This window comes from Pelobates fuscus, chromosome 9 (genome assembly GCF_036172605.1).
Source record: "Pelobates fuscus isolate aPelFus1 chromosome 9, aPelFus1.pri, whole genome shotgun sequence".
NCBI classification, from domain to species: Eukaryota; Metazoa; Chordata; class Amphibia; order Anura; family Pelobatidae; genus Pelobates; species Pelobates fuscus.
This window is the reverse complement of record NC_086325.1, coordinates 145,905,426-145,930,919: the sequence shown is the minus strand read 5'-3', so window position 1 is coordinate 145,930,919 and position 25,494 is coordinate 145,905,426. Positions and strand designations below refer to the sequence as shown.

The 25,494-nt window shown below is 42.9% G+C and overlaps 1 protein-coding gene across 1 annotated transcript; it reads left to right on the top strand.

Annotated features, from left to right (window-relative positions):
* The first annotated feature begins 1,317 nt into the window (after positions 1–1,317).
* LOC134572472 (actin-associated protein FAM107A-like) lies at positions 1,318–24,665 on the top strand. Its single transcript, XM_063431460.1, has 6 exons — positions 1,318–1,385; positions 5,988–6,032; positions 10,586–10,683; positions 13,263–13,398; positions 22,293–22,437; positions 24,119–24,665. Exons 1-6 carry the CDS (start codon positions 1,342–1,344, stop codon positions 24,239–24,241), a joined length of 591 nt encoding a protein of 196 aa, XP_063287530.1. The 5' UTR covers positions 1,318–1,341; the 3' UTR covers positions 24,242–24,665.
* The last annotated feature ends 829 nt before the right edge of the window (positions 24,666–25,494 follow it).

Here is a 25,494-nt window from a genome sequence, read left to right as displayed (position 1 = left end):
CAATGTATAATTTATTTCCACTAATGAATAATGCATGAATCAGCCAAGGATATATGGTAATGAAGAATGAATCATGATGAACAATTTGGAAAATTGAATGCAAAATATCAAAGTTCTGCTGTTGTTATCCTGGGAAATATTAAGTAAGGCACATAGTGACACATGCTTGAGATCTGAGCGGGGACCCACCGAAGGGCAGGCTAATTGAGCTGTTGTCCGTTCTCACCTCTCTTGCCTCTTGGTTTTCTCTAGTTAAGTTTAAAGGGCAATCCAGACGTGGACCCCTTGCTCACAATGCCTAGAGGGATATTGGCTATACCTCATTGATGATACCTTACAAGGTTGAAACGATCGTCTGGCGTTGCTGTGTCTCTCGTGCAGAGGGAACTTGCTGGCATTTCAGATCTGGACTGCCCGTATGGGTGGGACTAGTCTGATATGCTTCAGATATGTTCTCTCTGTAATGGCACAAGTTGAGCTAAAACCAGCTTGGGATCTGAGCGGGGTCCCACCGAAGGGCAGGCTAATTGAGCTGCCTCTCTTGCTGCTTGTTTTTCTTTGATTAATTATTATAATAATTCACAATTACCTGTTAAATAAAGAAGGTCTAGATATTTCTCCAGAATTTTATTTTCAGGATCTAGTTTGAGAAATTCAACCCCTCCTCAATTCTAGAAACTCTAAAACTAAATAATAATAAGAAAGATATCACGAGTGTTTATTGGTTGATGCTGCACATCCTAAAATCGTCTGGTCCTAGTCATTACATTGACATGGTATCCTACAGTAATGTTTAGATTGATGGCCCATTCTTTAAGTGCATCAATAGCTCTGTGACCAAATCAATTGTAATATAATATATACAAACATTCGTTCGGCAAAACAACTTCATTCGGCGCTTGCCAATTTTAAAGGGAGCTCCAGTGTCATGGGCAAGGCAATGAGGCTGCAGTAAACAACTTATTGTAAATCAGTTACCTAGGACCTGATAGATATTATGAGATAGATAGATAGATAAATTGATAGATAGGTAGGTAGGCAGATAGATAATTAATGTCAACAATGTCTCGTTAGAGTTGGATGGCTTGGCTAAAAGTCATTATACGGGGCGCAGTCTAGCATTCTTTGTGTCTGAGTTAAATGAAGCCTTTTGATACATACAGGTGAGTGTTGTGTAGTTGTTCCGTGTGTGGATCACAGACAATCAGAGGTGTTTAATAATTAACATCCAGTGGAAACAGAGGGAGAAATTGGAGCCTGCACAGAATTTCTGTCACAGAAAGCCAGCCGCCATACTGCCTTACTGTGCGTCCTGTCTGGAGGGTCCTGGGCCAGCGTGTGATGTCACAGACCCCAGAAGAACAGAGTAGCCACACGGAGATCATGTAAGCCCACAGTGCGTGAACAAAGCATACACAAGTAGTTAGTGTGTCTAGCTGTGAAACAGAACAGAATGCCTTCAATTTACTAATGACCACTGGCTATGCCTATACATTAATTCTGTAACATTTATGGCATTAGACTTTAAGGGGTTGTTGTGCATAATATATCCCTCCTTCCTCTGATAAAATACATTTTTTAAACTACACTGTGCCATCATAGCAATTTACTATATCAGGATTTTAATTCAAAATGGAAAGTCTTACTCCTTAATGCAAAACAAGGCTTTATAGCACTGCCAATACTAAATCCGCAGGATATTTACAGAAAACACAAGGTTTACAAAATGTCAAATTTTGATGTTGTTGAATATTGGCATTCAATCTTTAAGGAGTTAAATTAATTGACAAGAAAAACAAAAATCTCCCCTCTGCTTTCAGGACCCCGGCTACTACACTTCAAATATATTTAGGTTTTTCAATACATTGAGACATTTACACATATGCGCTGTTTGTTATCCTTTACAAAAATTTGAATTTTTGTTTTGTTTTCTTGTTTTGTTTGTGATTGAAAAATATGGTTTGCTGAGTTATGCTTAATTCTATGTGAGACCCATTGATTACAAGTGTTTCTAATGAATATGTTTTAAAGGGGAACTATAAGCACTATTAAAGGTTTTGCTAATTGCATTGGTTATGGTGCAAGGTACGCCCCCTGCCCTTGTTTCTTTAATTCCTACGTTCCTTTTATGTCTCTGGAATTGAGCTAAACACTTTGCACATTCCTATTCACAAAACTGTGAATGGGCTTAATATGGGTTTATGGGATAGGTAAGACCAAGTCTCCTGATGCATTAAAATAGGGAATATTGCAGTTAACAGGCAAATGGGAAATAGATCCCCCAAATAATTCTGAGGAGGGGGGGTAGATAGATGGATAGAGAGATAGATAGATCCCTCAGTCATGATTGCATTGCTGTCTTTTAGTGGGTTATTAAATAACACCTCCCCCGCTCCCCATTTATTTTGGTTCGGTATGCCGATATCTAGAGAACATTAACACACAGGCATGTCTCCGTATATTTCAAACGGACAAAAGGGGGCCCTTTAATTTTAGGGGTGTGGCCAGAAGTGAAACTGTTCTGGTAAATTGAAGGAGACTTACTGATAGAAATGCATGGAACTAAAATGAAATTTAAAACAAGAAGAATGTGTCTTATTTACACAGACTGGTTTCTAAACACACTTATTGTAGTTTAAATACACATTACTGGGAGTATTATTGCTGTGGAGCTCTGTGATACACTCACACATTACTGGGAGTATTATTGCTGTGGAGCTCTGTTATACACTCAGACACATTACTGGGGGTATTATTGCTGTGGAGCTCTGTTATACACTCAGACACATTACTGGGAGTATTATTGCTGTGGAGCTCTGTTATACACTCACACATTACTGGGAGTATTATTGCTGTGGAGCTCTGTTATACACTCAGACACATTACTGGGGGTATTATTGCTGTGGAGCTCTGTTATACACTCAGACACATTACTGGGAGTATTATTGCTGTGGAGCTCTGTTATACACTCAGACACATTACTGGGAGTATTATTGCTGTGGAGCTCTGTTATACACTCAGACACATTACTGGGAGTGTTATTGCTGTGGAGCTCTGTTATACACACAGACACACTGACAATATGGAGCTACTAGAAAAGACATTCAAGGGCGAATTCCCATTATATGGCCACCGAGGTGGAATGCAGGAATGGGGCCTCACTGCTGGAACCCTGGATCGTGGTGGTAAAGAACGAGAGCTAAGGTGAGAAGAAGAATAGCTCTTTCCCCTTCTCGCCCGGCACCAGCGGCCACAGATCCTGACTTCCAGCCAGCAGCCAAAATGAGATCAAATGGAGAGGATGTCAGCATCCTCCGGTACCCCCAGCTGCCTGTGGGGGACAAAAGAGATAAAGAATTGTGCGGCCAGAGGGACAGAAGAGTGGAACAGGTGGAACATATTAAGGGATAAAGAAGAGTGGAACAAGTGAGGGATGGGGAGAAAGACGAGGTTACAAGTGAGGGAAGGGAGAACAAGAAGAGGGGAAGAATTGGAGAAAGGGAGGGAGAGGGCATAATTATGGAAAGGGGAGGGAAAACATAAGAGGGAGACATTAATGAATGAAGGGTTTTGAGAGATAAAATCAGGTAGATGGGAATTGGGAACACAGTGCACAAACACACCTACATATACACATGTAATACCTGTAAATGAACACTGCATACAGTAGCACCCTACAAAAATACACCACTATAAACCCTAGCAGGCCATGCGGGTGGTATCACTCGCACCATCTCACGGGTTACTAAGGGTACTTTCTTCACACACTTTCAGGACCTGTCGGGAATTGGTGGAGGTTGGGGAACTGCTTTGGTGGGGTTGGGCTGTGACCAGTTGACTGATATCTACAATTATTCATTTGCCACAACCAGCATGGGTTTAATAATGATATCTCTCCTTATTGGTGAAGGCAGTGGTGTAAACCTCTACTTTACTTTCCGGTGTGACCTACAGCTACTGTATGCACGGTGTGCTCCGAGCCTTCTTGATTCTGATGGGCAGTTGGGTGGGGGGGCGGGGGGGGGGAGGAAGTGGCTAATTGTCGCTCTAAATATGGTATTACCAGATATATGTCTATTGATTTCCATTTAAGCATATCTTATTATTATTGATATTTAATCCTGACTTTTTCGGGACCTGCACGTCCTATTCTGTTGTTTACACTTCTCTTGTCAAATTCTCAAGAAAACTTGACGTACAAAAAAATCCACATCACTATAATCACACACTAGCGCCCTATTAAAAAACATTGTCATTCACATGCACTCACTAATACTCCACACAAATATACTTCTAATTTGCCATTCAGCCACCCAACCAGCCTGGTAGTCCCCTATCCACCCAGTCACATAGTACCACCTTCCATCCCAGTAATAGCCACTCACCCTGTCACATTCACACACTTGGCCACATAACTTGCCATATACCTGCACCCAACATTGCAGTTATTGCAATTTAACCACCCACCTAGTCATACTTACCATACAGTCATACCCCAAACTAGTCACATTAATTCATCCAATCACAAACCCCAAACCAGTCATATCCATCCAATCACAAATCCCAAACCAGTCATATCCATCCAATCACAAACCCCAAACCAGTCATATCCATCCAATCACAAATCCCAAACCAGTCATATCCATCCAATCACAAACCCCAAACCAGTCATATCCATCCAATCACAAACCCCAAACCAGTCATATCCATCCAATCACAAATCCCAAACCAGTCATATCCATCTAATCACAAACCCCAAACCAGTCATATCCATCCAATCACAAACCCCAAACCAGTCATATCCATCCAATCACAAACCCCAAACCAGTCATATCCATCCAATCACAAACCCCAAACCAGTCATATCCATCCTATCACAAATCCCAAACCAGTCATATCCATCCAATCACAAACCCCAAACCAGTCATATCCATCCAATCACAAATCACAAACCAGTCATATCCATCCAATCACAAACCCCAAACCAGTCATATCCATCCAATCACAAACCCCAAACCAGTCATATCCATCCAATCACAAATCCCAAACCAGTCATACCCATCCAATCACAAACCCCAAACCAGTCATATCCATCCAATCACAAACCCCAAACCAGTCATATCCATCCAATCACAAATCCCAAACTAGTCATATCCATCCAATCACATACCTCGAACTAGTCATAATTATTCAATCACAAACCCCAAACTAGTCATAATTATTCAATCACAAACCCCAAACTAGTCTTATCCATCCAATCACATACTATTCTATATATATGACGTGTTGGGGAGCATTGAGGATACTTGGGAACATTAGGATAGAAAAGAGAGAGAGGGAATTGGGCCTAAAATCGGGACACTTGGGAGATATGCAGAGGGCTTATAACAGTTTGAAGTGCACTTTTTAGGAAAGTATAAATGTCCGCTCTCATATGGGTGATTATCATTGGCCAAAGTAGAGCCATGAAACAAGAGAACAGGGTCACTAAATCCATTATTAAGTAAAGAGATGAGGTTTCCTGCAAGCAGACTGGATAGTTGTTGATTTTCTTTTGCAACAGAGCTTTATTTTATTCTGCGATCCCTGTACGGGACCTTGTGCCACCCCGCACCTCTCTTAAAGGCTTAACAGTGACACCAATTCGAACCTCATTATATAGAAAATTCCCTAAACAGTGAATTGTCAGGAATTCTAAATACATTTCACATTTTAAATAGCCAAACTGAAAAATGGAGCTGATTTGGAGAATTTCTTCCAATTTGTCTATTTTGTCCTAAAATTTTAAATTCATTTGATTCTTGACAATTTAGTGAATAATGTCCTACTGTCATATCCCATTGTACAGCGCTAAGGAATCTGATGGCGCTATATAAATAATAAAATAGTAATAAATAATAATATCAATCTGTCTCATTACCAGCAGCAGCAGGCTTTTTTGTACTAACTAATTATATATATATAAATATTTTGTGTTTCCAACACAGAGACCAGCATTGGAGACAGAAGCCCCCCGTTGCCCCTCAGTGCAGGTAAATACATTCTGCCTCTGTTATTTAAAATGGACTGAATTCTCCGACACTTATTGCTGGTTTCATGCTAAGAGGTCTATTTACTAAACAGTGAATTTTACTGAAATGAACAAAATGTGCTGAAAATCACAGTTGAGCAATCTAGGCTAAAATAAGATTAAAAAGGGGGCGGGGCCTGACAGCAGAGCGGAGCGGACGCATGTTGCCGATGCTCCTGCAACTTCACACAAATAACGCCAAATCCCACTAATCTGAACCAGCGATCCGACTTCTACCGGTTTCCAAGCGACTCAGGACACCAAGACCTACTGGATGATGCCTCTCCCGAGGTCATACACCCGAGTCCCGACCATACTGCCGCTGAGGCCTACACATGAGGCGGACGCGGGGGAGACGGCCGCTCTCCCGCCGCCCCAAAGCACCGCAAGGCACAGGCGAAATCCCCGTTCCCCCCCCTATGGACCGGCGGGGGTCATCCCGGTCCCCACCAAGCTAAGACCACCACCATACATGATACCTGTCGAGCAGAGCCGCAGGGTGCAATCCGGATGGCAGAGGGTATAACGAATCCCACGCCAGTAGACCACCTAGCGATCACGCAAGCAAAGCTAGACCTGATCTTCAACAGATTTTGGGCGCAACTTGCAGCGCGACAAGCGAGTGCACTAACTTCAAACCAGCACACGACAAACCCAGCACCTACCCAGACCAGCCCGTGTGAACCCGCGGACCGCCCCAAGCTACCGAACACCCAGACAAACCTGCTACAACGCAAGAGACCGCGGGGACCACGCAGACTGATCACCCTGCAGAAGATCGCTAAAGCCAGCGGTAAGCACAAAGCGGGGAGACCCCACAAGCAGAGGGTGCACCAAACACATACAAAACCACCTCACACAAGCAGCGGAGTCCTGACCAGGCCCAAAGATGCGCCTCATGGTCCAGAGCTTTGCCCACAACGACGGGGACGCGGTACTGAGGGCCGCCCACAATGCCTTCCCAGGCCGAAGACCACATTGAGTCAGACTCCAAGGCACCGACCACACCGCCGGAGGCTTACCCGCCGCTGGCGGCGGCAGAACATCCGAGCCCCACATGGCGCCCGAAGAAGGGACGACCCGGCCTCTCTGAGCAACCGAGTCGGTGGAATACAGGTGAAGGCCTTCACAGGGGCCTGGGGCTGGCAGACAGCTGCCACCAGTCTGCACCAAGTCGTACCCCTGTGGAATTTACCAGTTGCCGAGGCCGTCTTTCCCACCCCTCAGACACGCACGACGGCTCTACCCAGCAGCGGGATAGGCTGAACTAACCCCGCTAACAGACTGTCTCACTACCACCACCCCTGGTTAAGGACTGTTGGGACATAACCTGTTCAGCTACACGACCTCCCTTGGCTGGTCTTCCGTTTGTAACCTCACTTCTAAGTTACCTGTTGGTTTTAGTAATTAGCTATAGCATGCATATAGATAAAGCGACTAGACGAAGCGTAATGTTGAAACCTTATTGCTCAACGGTAGGCGAATGGACAAGCTCTTTATTTTATTATATTTCACTTTCTCTTAGTGTATGGCAGACTTTTAAATGACACCCAGCATTATTGAATGGCAGGGCATGTAGACTGACGATTGCTTGCATAGTTTCACTAGCTATGTAGAAACTTGTGCCTAGTATATAGCATCTAGTATTTTCACATACACGTGCAGCGAGTTATATATCAATGGCTACGTCTTACTTTCGTGTGTTCACATTAACCGCTCTGCCACCTGCTTAACTTGCATTTACTGTTAAGTGTGTTTAGTCAGTCATGTAGGCCTAATTGTTTCTCTTAATTTGCTCCCCTTATGTAACAAACGTGTACCGCTAGTTAACCAGTTTAGTGAATCTCGCATGCAGTGATATTTATGTTTAGATCAATGTATATTGCCTGCCTTACTCACGTGTGACTCGTGACACTTGACTTGTATCCTGCTTTCCATTAACTGTTTAGTTCGCAAACTTAACATATCCACTGTCGTCACACTTGCATAGACAACGTATTACTGCTTAGCTAAGATTCATATCACTGTCTGGGATAATGTGCCTGAGTTTGTGGAGCTTACCAACCTTGCTATTGATTTATTTTTACTGTTTTACTTAAAAAAAAAAATTAGGCTGTCGTACACTGGAGTTGATGTACCATTGCAGATGTATATGTCATGTGCTTACTCTCTAACACTCCTTTCTCTTCTGTATTGTACCTTTATTGCCTCAATAAAAGAAAGATTGACAAAAATAAGATTAAAAATAGTAAATTCGTCCTATTAAATTATCTTAAAGGATCACTATAGTGTCAGGAAAGCAAAGCGGTTTTCCTGACACTATAGTGCCCTAAGCGTGCCCCCACCCTCAGGGTCCCCCACCGGTGGCGCTGAAGGGGTTAAAACCCCTTCAGCAGCTTACCTTAATCCAGCGCTGGGCTCCCTCGGCGCTGTTGACCTCTCCTCCCCTGCCGACGTCAACTCCCGAGTGGACCGGAATGCGCATGCGCGCGAATTCAAACAGTCCATAGTAAAGCATTTCTCAATGCTTTCCTATGGACGCTTCCTATGGAGGCTGGATTAACCCCTAATGTAAACATAGCAGTTTCTATGAAATTGCTATGTTTACATCTGAAGGGTTAAAACCTGAGGGACCTGGCACCCAGACCACTTCATTGAGCTGAAGTGGTCTGGGTGACTATAGTGTCCCTTTAATTTTTTCTTGTTGAAACTTTGCAGTTTTAGTTTTCTTGTCCCCACATCCGTATATGCGTCAGAGGGTTTCTCTCAGCATCATAAAACCACTACAACCCACTAGTAGTTATAGTGCCCGAAGTTTTCCCAGTAGTCGTTAGCCCTCTTACTTGGGTCCCTGCCAGGTGCCAAGGGTCCTCTATGACAGTGACGTGCATCTGGCTTCTCCAGAGCTAACGAAGCCGGATAACGACAATGACGTAAATTCATTGGCCGAGAGCGTCAGCTGACCTCTTTCAGTCAATGAATGACATTCTGCGCATGGATATATGCACAGAATTGCAATTAACCAGTCTGGAGGTAAAGTTAGACTTCCGGCAGGAATGGGGTTAAACTCCTTATTAAGAGGCAAAACTCTGCATGTACAGACTCTGGGCACCATAACCACGTCAAATCACAGAAGTTGTCTTAAGGTGCAGCGGCTGCATTATTGGCATGAGAGAATAAAATAGACTTGGCAAAATGCAAGCCTGCAAGGTTTAATTGTAACAACCTGTTCAGAGTTCCTTTAACTAGGAACTGTCATTTCTAAACTAAAGGTTATCTATTGTTATCTATTATAACTAAAGGTTATCTATTGGTTGTACCAACATTCTTTATAGTTTTATTTTTTTTAATTTTCATGCTTTGCTGGGCAACGCAGTGCACAGTATGCATGTTTAAAGGGACAATCCAACTTTAGAAAATTAATATAGTTATTTTTAACATTGGAAAACTTTGCTCTGAGAAGTGCTAACTACTGCATTGAGCGATTGTCCAAATCAAGTGAGCAGGAGACCTATCCTGTTGCCTAATTGACATCTGAGAGGTTGTTGGTAATGCCATTTATAAAAGTGCTGATTTCTCTCAAAAATTTCACTTTTATAAAACACGATAGAGGGGACCAACAGTTGGCCACATGCGATCTACAATTCCCGTTAGCCCCCCTCCCTTTATAGCTAATGTAGCCTAGGGGTCTCAAACTGTAGCATTGTGATTGGATCAGGCTACCACTTCTGATGATGTCAGCAGACTGCTTTTTCTTTTTTTTTGAGGCAAACAGCATGCAGATCTACAGCTTCTGGCTTGAATACAGTAAGATGTTGCTAAATTTATGGTGGCATAAGGGGCCCAGGGGGGCTAGATGGTGGTTTTAACACAATAGGGTCAGGAATACATGTGTGTGTTCCTGACCCTATAGTGATCCTTTAACAAAAATAGAATATTACTTACCATCACCGATATAGGCTATCATTCTCACCCAATACATGTCTAATCTACCGCCCTTGAATGAAACCAGAAAAATGTAAAACAAACAAAATAATTCAAATAACAATCGTAGGGAAACAAATAGTAAAAAATAACTACACATAAATTAACGAGTACCCTATATCATTTATATGCTTATCCATTAGCCCTACGCCCCTACCATCGGGAGTCCGACTCCTAAGACAACCACCTAGACCAAAACCAATCACATATATCAGCCAATCACAATGCAGTATCTCAGCAAACTGAATATATCCTCAGCTGAGTTCACTCATTGACTTGAAGCGGGATTTGTCTAACAGAGCATATCAGAATCCCTGATTTATTTCTAAAAGGCTAAGCAAAGAGGAACGTGTAAAAAGCTTAACATTTAGCTATTGTAAACCTTTCTAATGAAAAAAGGATTGGAAGTAAAGTCCAATGTGTGTCCCTTTAAGATCAGATAATCCCAGAGCTCTTATCCTGTCCGTGCCTTAAGCCGTTCATAAGCCTTTTTACTGTTACCAACTTTGCTCCATTCTGCTCCTTTTCAAGGATGTCACAGGAGTTGTGGATGTGGGCAAAATATCAGGTCCTCTCCTCTCTGAGGCTGCCGTTCGCTATCGGAGCCATGCTACCTGCTGTTAAGAAAGGTAATTAAGGTAGACGTTTTTTTATATTTCTTTCTTTCATCCATTAACCCTTTTCACAATACGATTGCTAAGTCGATATTTCAACTATATTCACAACTGGGAACTTACTGGATTTGCCCCAGAACTCGGGGCTTGGCATCTCTACTTTTTGCATGTCTACTCTGTGAATGATCAGCCTTAACACCTCATATTTTGGGTTCCTTGAGATGTAATTCTTTGTACATCTTAAACACCTTCAAGGACCACTATAGTGCCAGGAAAACAAACTCGTTTTCCAGCACTATAGGGTCTTTAGGTCCCCGGACCCTCAGGGTCCCACTCTCGCCGTGCTCAAGGGGGCTGACGGGGTTAAACACTTACCTTTCTCCAACGCTGGGCTCCCTCGGCGCTATGGAACTCTCCTCCCTCTGCAGACGTCATCCGCCAAATGCACATGCGCGTCAAGAGCCGCGCGCACATTCAAACAGTCCATTGGAAAGCATTACTCAATGCTTTCCTATGGACGTCAGCATCTTCTCACTTTGATTTTCACAGTGAGAATCGCGGAAGCGCCTCTAGAGGCTGTCAGTGAGACAGCCACTAGAGGCTGGATTAACCCTAGTGTAAACATAGCAGTTTTTCTGAAACTGCTATGTTTACAGCTGCAGAGTTAGCACTAGATGGACCTGGCACCCAGACCACTTCATTGAGCTGAAGTGGTCTGGGTGCCTATAGTGGTCCTTTAAGCACCATATTCATGTCATAAAGGTTACATGATGGAGGGAGTTTAAAAAAAAAAAAAACACACATTACGGAATATAGGGAGGCTAGGTGGGCTGAAAGAAGGGAGGGAAGGTACATTGAAGCCCCCTTTGCAGGCGCACTACCAACGCTGCTTTCAATGGTAGAAGCTCCTTATGTCTCACCAGCACAGAGTATGTGCTAACAACAGACTTCATTTTTGCACAGTTTTAACATTAGGCAGCCTGGAGTCATGTGTACTGAGGGAGTGCAGAAACCCTGCACATACAGATTCCTAACACAATAATCACTTTTAAAAGCTGGTGGCCATAGTGGTTGGAGTAACCCTATAAAATCAAGTACAATTAAATGGGAACTGTCACTTATATGGAAATTACATCATTATAATAATAAATTAAAGTTACCTACAACTTGTACTAACATTTGTAATGTGATGCTCAATTTTCCTTTTATTATAGAGTTAGCAAATTAACCCTTAATCAAGTTCAGCAACGGTCATAGCCAAGGTACATATTGCATTTGAAGAGGATAAGTAGAAACATTGTTTAATTCTTCCACTTCTCTGTCAAGGTTATTCAATAAAATTATGAATTCAAAGTGAATTTCAAAATTAAAGGTACACTATAGTCACCAAAACAACTTTAGCTTAATGAAGCAGTTTTAGTGTATAGATCATGCCCCTGCAGTCTTACTGCTCAATTCACTGCCATTCAGAATTTAAATGACTTTGTCTATGCAGTCATAGGTACAGCACTCTGCATGTGACTTATACAGTCTTCCTAAACACTTCCTGTAAAAAGAGATCTAATGTTTAAACTCCCTTTATTGCACTTTCGGTCTAATTTAGAATTTTTTGTCTCCTGCAATGTCACTAGCGTGCTATAGCTTGCAGAAGCCTCCTGTATGTGACTAAAGTTCTATTCACAGAGCAGAAGATTTTTAAAAAACTTCTAAAGTAATTTAACATCTGATTAAAAATAAAACATTGATTTTGAAGGGACACTATAGTCACCTGAACAACTTCAGCTTAATGAGGTTGTTCAGGTGAGAACTATAGCTCCCTGCAGCCTTTCTCATGTAAACACTGTATTTTCTGAGAAAATACAGTGTTTACATTGAAAGCTAGGAACACCTCCAGTTGCAGTCACTAAGAGTGAACCAGAGGGACTTCTGAGTTGATGGAGGCATAATATGCCCCCATCCACTCAGATCTGCTGTCAGCAGAGCACAGGGCAGCTCTGTGCACATCATCCTGTGATTCAGTGTCTCCTCCCTCTGCATGCAGACACTGAACTTTCCTCATAGAGATTCATTGATTCAACTCATCTCTATGAGGAGATGCTGATTGGTCAGGGCTGTGTTTGAATCATGCTGGCTCTGCCCCTGATCTGCCTCTTTGTCAGTCTCGGCCAATCCTATAGGGAAGCACTGTGATTGGATCAGGCTACCACATGTCAACAGACTGCTTGTTTTTCTGAGTCTAACAGCATGCAGATTTACAGCTTCAGGCTTGAATACAGTAAGATTTTTACTATATTTATGGAGAAATGAGGGGCCCAGTGTGGGTAGATGGTGGTGTTAACACTATAGGGTCAGGAATACATGTTTGTGTTCCTGACCCTATAGTGATCCTTTAATGCAGACTGTGTGAATCACAGCCAGGAGAGGTGTTTGCACTGGCTACTAATACACAACTATGTTTTTGGGTCTCCCTTGTCTTAGTTTTCTGTTCTCAATCATAAGGGGAGTTAAGGTAACACTCAAAATTGATGTTACATTGTTATATTTTGTATATCACGTACCAGGCTGGATTGCTGATATCTGTTTCTCTTAAACAGCTTCAGGTAAAGAAGTGACCAACGACACAAGTTCTACATTTCCGAAATCGAATCCTTCGTGTAAACAAGATTACCCCATGAAGTCATCTCGCACACATCAGGAACTGCACAAGGAGTTGTTGCTCACTTACAACAAGTAGGTTCACAAACATGTATAAAAAAAAGCATGTTAGCCCTAAAAAGGACATTCTGAGCACAAAAAAACATTATATAATAAAGACCCACTCCAAGCACCACAACAACTACAGAGTAATTTGTCAGAACATTTTAGAATGGTTTGGAGACCATTGCCGCGCATGCGCATTCGGCTCTGCTGACATCGGACAGGGGAGCTGACGTAGGCGGGGGAGGAGAGGTCACTGGAGCACGGCGCTGGATAAAGGTTAGCTGCTGAAGGGGTTTTAACTGACACTATAGTGATTCTTTAACCAAAACAATCATTTTCAAATATAGGCCTTGATTTAATTAGTTTGAATCAGAAATTCTTCCATTCTGTTAGAGAAAAAAACCTTTTCAATTTATTTCCCATAGACTTTAGTGTAGATAAATCATTTGAAAAGTTTTTTTTCTAACAGAATGGAAGAATTTCTGATTCTGATTCAAATGAATTAAATCAAGCGAAAAATAGAATCTAAAATCACATCCAAACTGTAAGTGAATGACCCTTCATTGAACAAACAATACACATTGTAAGTGTTATGTTGTTTCTGAACTCTCTCTGAAAGCTTATCATATGGGGCCCTGTAATAAACACCAATAAACCTAAACCCAGATATTTGTTGTAAAAATACCTCTAAATTATTTGGTTTAAACACAACTCAATAAAATAGGCCTTAATTTACGTCTCTTTCCTGTGGGTTGGCAGATGCATCATTGTTCTAGTCTAGTTAAAGGCAGCCAAATTAACATTTACCTTGCTGTAGTCAATCATACCACCTCTACTGGGTAACCATTCTATGCATTCACTATACACATTGATACCGGAGAAACTGACGGAAGCCAAGCACAGAGAGATGGACACAGGTTTCTTCAGGAAGGAAGAGATTCTTTATTGGATCACCGATCGGGACTCAGAGGGACTAGCGTCACCAAAATACAGCAAAGTCTGAGTACTGAATACATAGAGTACATTCCTTATATAGCACTGTAGCTCCTCCCACAATTAACTACACCCACACATACCCTTAACCTATTTAATGAATAGAGTCTAAACTCATCCATCCGGTCTAACCACGTGGCTCATCTGATACAAAGGAGAGGGACGCGTAATTCCAGTTCTTACATTCCTGCACCTGGTCAGTACAGTGATGACAGTATCTTAGCTACGTGTTATTAACTAACTGATACTACAAACACATATACATACATATGCCTTGTGGCAATCTTAGCCTGCTAAACTTGTATTTTACTGGAATTACATCACATTCCCCCCTTTGATGCCTCTGATATTTCACAATTACTTGAGGCATCACTTAACCTTGGTTTGCATATACCTCAGGTTACCATGAACCAGACCAGACTTATCTTATGATGTGAATCTTCAACATTCATCTTCTTGCATTGGTTCTCCCTGATCTAGAGCCTTATACTTATATATCGCCATTATCTGTGCAGCAGCCTTCCTCTCTGCTATAGTTCCTATCAGGCTTTGCACAGACCTAACTACTAAGGGTATAAGACACGGCAGGAGTAGACACAACAGTAAAATCAGTAGGACTCCACCTACCACTGCCTTAAGCCCTCCAAACCACTCATACCAGCTACCAAACCAACTACTTGGATTGTACCCTTTCCATACCTGAGTAGGCACATGCGCTAGTTTAACCATATGGCTAGTAAGCTCAGCTATTGCTTGCCCTTCGTCATCTATTTGAAGACAGCAATTGCTCAGGTTAAACTTCCCACATACACCTCCCTCTACTGCCAAAAGGTAATCCAAGGCTAATCTATTTTGGTAGACTGCTGTCCTCATCCTGGTGTTATGCTTCGCTAGAAGATTGAGCGCTTGTGATGTCTCATTTGTGATAATCTCAACCACCGCCTGTAATCTTATAATACGGTTGAGCATATAAATAGGGGTTCTATAACCAAAGGTACCATCCTCAGCCCACGTGGCTGGCCCATAGTAATCTATAATACGCTGGGGAGGCCATTCATCATCTTCCCAGGCGCCTATCTCTATGGGTCCCCTTTTCTTCCTATGATTCACATCATACACTTTAACACCTAAAGTCTCACCTGTTTCAATCGGTAACAAGAAGAAGGATGGTTTGAGCATACCCAACACACATGCCCCTTCCCAGTCCTGTGGCAGCTCCGAATAGGCTTTCTTACCACAGATCCAGTACAAATTTGCTGGGGCTCTCCAAGTAGATGTGATGGATAGATCAAACCACACATCCTTTAAATTGGCATATCTAGCAAACGGGTTAGATGGTTCTGAGACATTTGAAGCCGACCACCAAGTTGTATTCTTTGTATCATCATCATAAGCTTTTTGCCCTAGACAAGTTAATTCTCCTACAGAAGTATTATACATTATTCCTTTCCTTGCTATGCAAACATAACCTATGATGGAGGTCTTTAATCTCCACTCAGATTTACCTCTAACACTCATATGATAATCGGCTTGTGTAGATATTAATTGGTCAACTGCCTCAGAACCGGACATTACCTCCTTTGCTTCCCAAGGCCATTGGTCTCCCATGTTAGTACCTCCACACACATAGCAGTTGGTAACATTAAGACTACCGGCAATACTTTCAGCTAAATCGATGAACAGGTTTTTAGCATTATGGGGGATCTTATTATCTATACTCATCTCTTCGTAAAAGGAATGGTATACTTGATGAGTCTGGGAGGATACCGTATCAGTCTCTATTCCTATAAACAATAATGTCCCAGGATCTAAACCCGTCCCGTATATCTGAAACCCAAATAAATTTCCATATTTATCTAAGAACTTGTCGGGGTTATTTATAAGAATATGGACTGGATTGCATTCCATAGACTTACAATAAGGGCTAGTCGGCAACTTAGTCACTATCATGTCTTTATCTACTGTCTGTCCCCAAGTCGCCCACCCCACACAAGACCAATATGGACAAAAGTTATAGTCTTTATTTGGGCATCTAGGACTCACATATTTATTTTTGCTACTGGGACAAATATATTTATCGTTAGACCCATACGTCCTCTCCCATCTAAGATCCCCACATACATTCCACGGCTTTCTACCACTCGATATCGCTTTACACGCATCAAATAGCAGAACACCCGAAGAATGTACGGATTCTAACACCGTTTTATTAATTAGGGTCCCCTGAGGATCTCCATTCCTGAGAGTCAACCAAATTGTACGAGGCTGATACTCCGGACTGAAGCACTTAGGTTCTCCTACTCCTAAATGGCACACACTATAATCTATATTTAAGTATCTACATCTCGATACATCTCCTTTACATTCGTATTGTGAATGCCAAATTAGGGTTTGGGAAATATGGTTACCTGTTCTCGTAGTCTTAATGCATACCTCACAGCTAGGAGTGTCGGTACCTCTACCTTCCTGAATATAAAAACACATATAAATAAACACTATCAAAAGCACATCTTTCGCCGTCATCCTCAGTCTTCGTCCGTGCGATGGAACCTCAGCTTCCAGGATGTGAGGGGCTGCAGGGAATGGAGTTCTGCTCATCTTCACAGGTGTCCCTTCGAGACTTTCCTGGCTTATACACTATGTGATGGTAAGCGGACAGGCTTTATTATGGCCTTCTCACTCACACCTGTAACAATAAAATTTGTAATCCACAATAATTCCTCGTTACTCCGACTGAGTAGTGCGTTTTAACCGGATCTTGCAGGGATTCTCTGGATCTGCTGTAACTTGCCAAGAATCGACTGCTGCTGGTTTAACCCTGGAGTGATGTATCCACGGAGTCACTTCTGCTACTTTTATCGCTGTAGGGGTAGACAAAAGAACAACATAAGGACCTCTCCACTTGGGCCCTAACGGTACATTATTCCACTCTTTAATCCACACTTGGTCTCCTGGATGATAACTATGAACAGGGGGATAAATATTCACAGGTAATCTATCTTGTACCCATTTCTGTACCTCCTCCATAGTCTTACCCAACTCTACAACCTGCTGCCGGGTAATTCCTTCTCCCAACTGACTCAAGTCCCCCCTTAAGTTACCAAGTACGGGAGGTGGTCGCCCATACATGATTTCAAAAGGAGAGAGGCCCATCCTTCTGGTAGGGGTACTGCGGATTCGCAATAAAGCTATGGGTAAGAGAACGTTCCACTTAAGTTGGGTTTCCTGACACATTTTAGCCAACTGGTTCTTTATAGTTCTATTCATTCTCTCTACCTTACCAGAACTCTGGGGTCTATATGCAGTATGAAGCCTCCACTTTATACCAAGCATATGAGTCAGTTGTTGTAGGCACTGATGAACAAAAGCTGGACCATTGTCCGATCCTATAGAACAGGGTAGTCCATATCGGGGTATTATTTCTCGTAGCAGGAATCTCACAACTTCTCCTGCTTTCTCTGTACGAGTAGGACATGCTTCTACCCAGCCTGAATAGGTGCACACAATTACCAGCAGGTAACGATGTCCACCCGATTTAGGCATCACTGTAAAGTCTATTTGTAGATCGGACATGGGGAGTCCCCCCATAAACTGAACTCCTGGTGGCTTTACTGGTCCTTGTCTTGCATTATTCTTAGCACACGTTACACATCTGCGTACAATGGCCTGAGTCAAGTTGGACAATCTTGGTATGTAGAAATGTTTTCTAAGAGATTCTTCAGTACTGTCTCTCTTTGCGGACATTCGTTCCTCCAATGCCCTTCTTCCTTGCAATACGCGCATTGATCCCTACTCAAAGGCTCCCTACTCCATCTATTATTGCCTCTATCTGGGCCCCGTTTATCTACGCCTGCGATCGCTACCGCTAGCATATCAGCCTTTTTACGCATCTTGCGCTCTTCCTCTTTCTTACTTTCTGTATCCCTGTTCATATAGACCTTATTTGCTACCTCCATTAGTTGGGTGATGGACATACCTGCAAACCCTTCTAACTTTTGTAGCTTGCGCTTAATATCTCCGTAAGCTTGGCTGACAAAGGCGGAGTTAACCATTCGGGAATTGTCTGCGTCTTCCGGATTAAAGGGGGTGTACAAGCGGTACGCCTCCAATAATCGGTCATAAAAGACACTGGGCGCTTCATCGCTTTTCTGGATCACCTCAACTGTCTTCGACATGTTAATGGCTTTCTTTCCTCCGGCTTTCATGCCAGCAATTATAGCGTCTCTATAGGCTCTGAGTTGAACCATATCAGCACCATTTACGTTCCAATCGGGATCAGTGTTGGGATAATGTGTTGCGGCCCATGCTGCTGGATTAGCTTGATTCAAAGCACGGGCTCTATCTTCTAATGCTTTAATGGCTGCTTGATTTATTCTTGTCCTTTCCTCATTGTTAAATAAAGTCATTAGTAACTGCTGGCAATCAGCCCATGTCGGATTATGCGTCTGTACTATTGAGGTGAACAGATCAGTCATGGCTTGTGGTTTCTCAGTATACGAGGAATTATGGGTCTTCCAGTTTAAAAGGTCGGTAGTGGTGAAAGGGACATATACGAAGACAGGGTCAGCGTGTGCCATTTGACCTGCGGCATCGATATAAGCTGACCCGGGATTTAAGCGAAGAGGCATCTGATAGTGCTTTAATTGTTGGGCACCAGTCAACTGTCGGGTTTGGATGGGGCTACGTGGAGGGGCGTCAGTCATGGGTTCCGGTCGGGGAGAGATAGGGTATGGGGATGTGGGAGGTTGGTTTTGGGAAAAGGTGGTAAATAGAACACTTCGGGCCGAGCTAGATGAAGCTTGACCGGAAGTCTGAAGTGGCGCCAAATCAGGATATTCGTTTCTAATGGAGGTTGGTCTATCTGGTTCCGGAAGGGGGGATTTAGTACGAGGGGGGGTGGATCCTGCACTGGAGGAGGAAGCGGAAGTGGATGAGGGTAATGAGGGAAGGGTTACAGGACTTCCTGTATTTGCGTCACTTCCTCTTACCGGAAAGTAAGGGGGCGGCAAAGGGATCTCGGACTCAGGGGGCGTGTCCAAAATGGGCCTAACACCAGTCCTAGTGGACGAACAAGTCCTAGCTACCATGAGGCGACACTGCTCCTCGTGGCATGTCCGGAGCCATTTTGGCGAGTCATTTACGGCCTGTCTCCAACAATCAATATAAGGAAACTGGCCGTAAAGTTCAGGCCTACCTGATACAGCCACGTGTAAGCGCTGTACCAGAGTTGGATCCAAACTGCCACGTGGCGGCCATGCCGCAACCAAAGTAGGCCACTCCCTAGTGCACAAAGTGACCAAACGTACAGGAGACATCTTTACCCCAAAATCACAAACTTTGAATCCCTTTTTAAAATTCTTAACCATACATCCTAAGGGATCCGGAATCGTTGACTGCGACGCACCCATATTTAACAGTGGAACGTCGTCGACAACGATTACTATACACGCGTACTATTCAACAGTCACACCCGTTTCCTCTGGCAACAGCACCACGTGGTACGGTTACCAAGTGAAACGTACACAATAACAATAAACACTCAGGGAATTCCCGTACACACACAGCTGCTACACCAGTCACTATATAATCAATATTATGCCCTTTGGCGTAACTACACAGTCACCCACGCTATAATTCTCTATATACGAATTACCCGTCTATAACACACCCCAGTAACATCGTCTTTTACAAATAGCGGTTACAGTACGGTTAGCATAGGTCAAAGCACAAGTTAAGGTCACAATACAATTATTAGTGGTTATGGTGTTAAACATGCAATGGACGACAATGATTAGTACTTATTATATAATGTCAGTAAATATACAGGGTTATGGTACCGTGCACTATAATACAGCAACACACTATTAACACTCTCGCTAGACGGCTGAGCTCGCGCTATCTAACAAGATATACACTTTACTAAAACAATCGTTAACACATTTACAATTCCCAACTAAACTATTGGCCAGTACCTTGAATGGACTACCTAAAACTATATACACCCGTTTTGGTTAGCCACACTGCCCAATCACCACATATATAGCGAGCTAGAGAACCGAATTTACACAGACGCCTCTTAGTCGCACTATACAACGAGCTAGAGAACCGAATTTACACAGGCGCCTCTTAGTCGTACTATCAAAAGTCTAGTGGGTTCCAAATTTACACGCCTTCCCACTTAGCCCAGATAGGATGAGAACTAGCGAACCGAATTTACACAGGCGCCGCTTAGTCTCCCGGTCCCTCCGACCTAGCGAACGTAATATACACCCTAGAACGCTAGTCTAGACAAGACACCGGTGTCCGGCTAGGGCTATCTTACACCTGGACCCCGCCTGACTAACCAAATCAAACGGTCTGACTAAAGAGCGTTCGATCGAGCGGTGCGCCTTCGCTCCTTCCCTCCGACAGAGGGGGCAGATACAGATTCAAAAACCCCTTTGGGCCTACCGCACAATCGGTATACCCCTAGCGGGTCCTGCCGTCTAAAACAGCAGTTATCTTACCTCCTCGTTCCTGAACCTGAGTTCACACTCATCGACGGGGACACCCCAGCACTTCTCACGTAGAGGCCGATGATCTCCTGGACAACAGACCAGTGGCGCCGAGACGAAGGGAGGTCCACGCAGAAGTTCAGGGGTGCAGCCGTAGAGAACGTGGGCAAAGATAGACCGTCTCACGCCTCTGCCTCTCAGCTACCGTTGAACGATGAGCTTCCCGGCCAATGCACCAAATGATACCGGAGAAACTGACGGAAGCCAAGCACAGAGAGATGGACACAGGTTTCTTCAGGAAGGAAGAGATTCTTTATTGGATCACCGATCGGGACTCAGAGGGACTAGCGTCACCAAAATACAGCAAAGTCTGAGTACTGAATACATAGAGTACATTCCTTATATAGCACTGTAGCTCCTCCCACAATTAACTACACCCACACATACCCTTAACCTATTTAATGAATAGAGTCTAAACTCATCCATCCGGTCTAACCACGTGGCTCATCTGATACAAAGGAGAGGGACGCGTAATTCCAGTTCTTACATTCCTGCACCTGGTCAGTACAGTGATGACAGTATCTTAGCTACGTGTTATTAACTAACTGATACTACAAACACATATACATACATATGCCTTGTGGCAATCTTAGCCTGCTAAACTTGTATTTTACTGGAATTACATCACAACATCACATTAGCTAACAATATTTTCACAATGAAACAATGAATACACAGCACATTGCAATATCTTTTTTTTGACCAGGAACAATGCATAATGAATCACTAAAAGGGGGATTAGGCTGTTAGTGAAGCATATCCTAGAAAGATACTACACAGACATCCCTAGGGACCCGCATTCCGTAACTCTGACTCTGTATGAGAGTACTGTCTCTACCTCCCGGTTGGTGGTCCTAAGGGTGCAGGAAGAGTAACAACTGCAGTGCTTCGAACACAAAACAGAATTTTATATTGGATTTATGTTTCCATTATTCCTTTTAAAGGATCACTAATGGCACTCAAACCATTTTATTGCAAATTTTAACCCTGCAATGTAAAACATTGTTGGGGAGTAGATATTGCATTGCAGGATTAAAGACGCCGGTGGTGGCTTTCTTCCTGACAGCCGCTAGAGGCACTTCTACTGTAAGACACAGCTAACCTCCATTTGATTGTAAGAGAGCAGTGTTGGCCGCACGTGCACTTTTTTATCCCCAGTTCTCCTCTATGAGGAGCATTGGATTGGGCAAGAGAGAAGAGCTAGTGTGAGATTGCAGGAGTCAGATCGAGTGCAGAGGCATGGACTGGTTCCGGCGCTGGGAAAAAAGGTGAGAACACTATAGCCTTAGGAATACAGGTTTGTGTAGTGTTCTTATAATTGCTACCACTTATCATTCTTCCTTCCAACCCTATACATGTCTTGTCTACCCTACCCAGGGGCCTTGTCCTTCATAGCAAACCTGAACTGTTGCGAGTTTTGGAAAAACGAAGGTCTCAGGGGAAAGAGGGACAGGAAGACACAAAACAGATCTCCTCGCCCCTGGAGCAGGAGTTGCAGAAATGGCAGCAAAGGAGGGAAGAGGTAAATTGTGTGATGTGACGAAAGCAGAATCAGATTTCTGATATTTAAATAAATAAATAGCGTAACAATTATTTGAAACGTACAATTACTACCTGCCCAGGGCCAGTGGAAGACGTTTTCATCCACCTTGGTGGCCCTCTGATAACTGTAATAGATGTGCTTTTCTGAATTTTTAATAATGCACCCTGTAGGACTGTGTAGATGGTTGATGTGCTGTGAATCCAGGAATGTATCTGTGCGAAGTACCTATGAATGACAATTTAGGAAACATTGGAATGGATTGACTATGTACGGAGATAAAAGAGTTTATTTGTGGAAAGTATGTGTGTGTGTCCATGGGTATATTTGTGTGGACGGTTAGTGTGTATCTGTGTGTGTGCAAAGAGTGTGTATTGGTGTCGAAGGTTAAATTGTACATGTGTGTGAATGTAGGGGTGTATTTGTGGGGAGGTTTAGTATGTCTCTGTACGTGAATGTGCTGGTGTACTGATGTGGAGGGTTAGCATGTATACGTGTGAATGTAGGGGTGTATTTGTGGGGAAGCTTAGCATGTCTCTGTGCGTGAAGGTGCTGGTCTACTGATGTGGAGGGTCAGTGTGTACATGTGTGTGAATGTAGGGGTGTATTTGTGTAGGAGATTAGTATGTCTCATTTAGTTTTCAAGTACTTTTACAAAGTATAAATTTAGTCACAAATTACACAATGTGTAATTATACTGAACATAGTGATGGAGTTACTAAACAAAGCAAAATCACAATTACCTCCATTACCTATGAAGGTCTACATATAACATTGAGACAAGCTGTGCTCTGTAAATATAGTTTGTCATGTAGAATTAAAAGGCAAAAGGAACTCAAGAGAACAATTTAGGGGGTTTGGGCTATATGGGTGGGCATGACCTTTTTCGATTCTCAACTGATGTCACCTCAGTATCACTGTTAGGCTTTGCAGTGACTCTTGTTTATGTGTTAAGATGTTATAAACATTTACAGTTACAACTTACTGAGAAGTTAACGGTGGCTAATTTCCCCTGTGTTCCCCTGTCGCTAGTTTTTTTGATGAAGTTGTTCTATATCGAGAATGCCTCTCGAGTTGCCCTCCTTATCTGGAACTGGTCCAAGACCATCCTCTCATGTTTAAAATTCCAAGAAACTTGAGAAATTAATTTTGATATTTTAGGGGAAAATTTAAAAAAAACAATTTTCTAGCTATAGCAGTAGTCAGAACTTTTAATATTATTTTTGAAATTGATGTGGGCCGGTCTTCTCGTAGGTTGAAGAGAAGGAACATTTCTTTTGATGGTTCCACTAGGAACCCTGCAACCTTAGACATCAGTTTAGCTAACTCATGCCTTGAGCCCTTTAGCAGGGGGAAATTTGAGTGGTGGGTAAATGTGTTTTTGTGTGTATGTGAATGTAGAGGTGTATTTGTGTGTGTCATTCGTTGCTTATTTTCTTTTGGAATATCTGACCTCCCCAATCTAGGAAGTAAGGTAGGGATGGTACAGGGTTTCTCCTGGTTCTACCATCACAACACAAGTTTTCAATAGGTCAACTCTTGGTCGATTGTTTGTCATCAGATAATGCTCTGCAAGACTAACCTTGACAGAGCAAATGAAGTCAGCAGGCACAGGGATATCTCATATTAACTAACAAAAACAATGTATTTATTTTTTTTGCAGAGGGAACATGCATCTTCGATAAAAAACGACAAGTCTGGAGTGCACGAGTTCCTGCGAGTAAGAGAAAATCTTCGTAAATCTGCAACGAGGGACACGGAAAACCCTCCGTCCCCTGCCAGCTGAACACACTCATTAATAATCCCCTCACAGACTCAAGATTTATGTCTCCGTATTCATCAAGGGAGTCCGTGCAGAACCATTGCTACAGAACATTGTGTTCCAAGGACTGAGAAGGCTCCAAGGCCTAGCAGAGCAACGTTCGTTGTCAGTAACACAGTATCACTGTCGATATTCTTCACTGCAGTACGACCCCAGTCCCAAATCTCTGCACATCATAATTTTATATCTTCTTACCTGCAGATCATTTGATTTATCCGTAGGAGCCGACACAAATTGTATAACCCGCTGTCCTGATATCACAGCATTATCATTTAACCCCATCACTGCCAGACATGTGTAAAACATTGCCATATAAACATTGAAACCAATATCTATTTTTTTCTTAACAGATCGCTAGGGTAAAATAATCTGCAAATCTATCTCACTGCCCGGCATGATGCATGATTCTTTAACATGGCTGCTTGTAAATGATGCATTTACAAGCAGCCATGTTAAAGAATACTCCAAGCATCATAATCTCTACAACCCACTGTAGTGGTTATGGTGTCAGGTGTGCCATAGTGCCTTCCCACGATAAGTAGTCAAGCCATTTGCAAACAGCTAGACAAATTATTTGGGGTCCACCAGGCATTGGCTGCCTCTTCTTCGGTCCCTGGAATTGCACTGAGCTAGCCTGGCGTTCTCATTGACTGAGAACGCTCACGTGACACTCTCAGCCAATAAGCTACATGGCAGGCCTTAGCTTATTGGAGCTAATGGAAGCACCATGAATGAGCTATCAGCTCTACTAGAGGCTGTGACTGGAGCCTAGCGCACCGCAGGTAAGTTATCAAACAGTTTGCATATGAGCTGTAGTGGTTATGGTGATTGGAGTGTTTCTTCAATGAGAAAAATGGTTATCCTTCCAAGCTGTTATACTCTCCTTTCCTGTCATAAAATGTAATGTATTTACACATAACAATATGAATAAAAGTGTATTTGATAACCCTTCCTGTTTGGTGGTATTACTCAGCAAGGATTCACTGAAGAATGAATAGTGAGGAAAGTAGTTAAAGGAACACCATAGCGTTAGAAATACAAAGCTGTATTCCTAACACTATAGTGTCCCTCTGCAATTAACTATAGCCCCCCCCCCCCTCGATGATTAAAGGGTTAAAATACCCCTTTTTCCACTTAATTCTTTTTGATGTTCCTTTGGTGCTGGCTCTGTCTCCTCCTCCTCCAATGTCACAGCGATGGTGGAACTTAATTTGCAA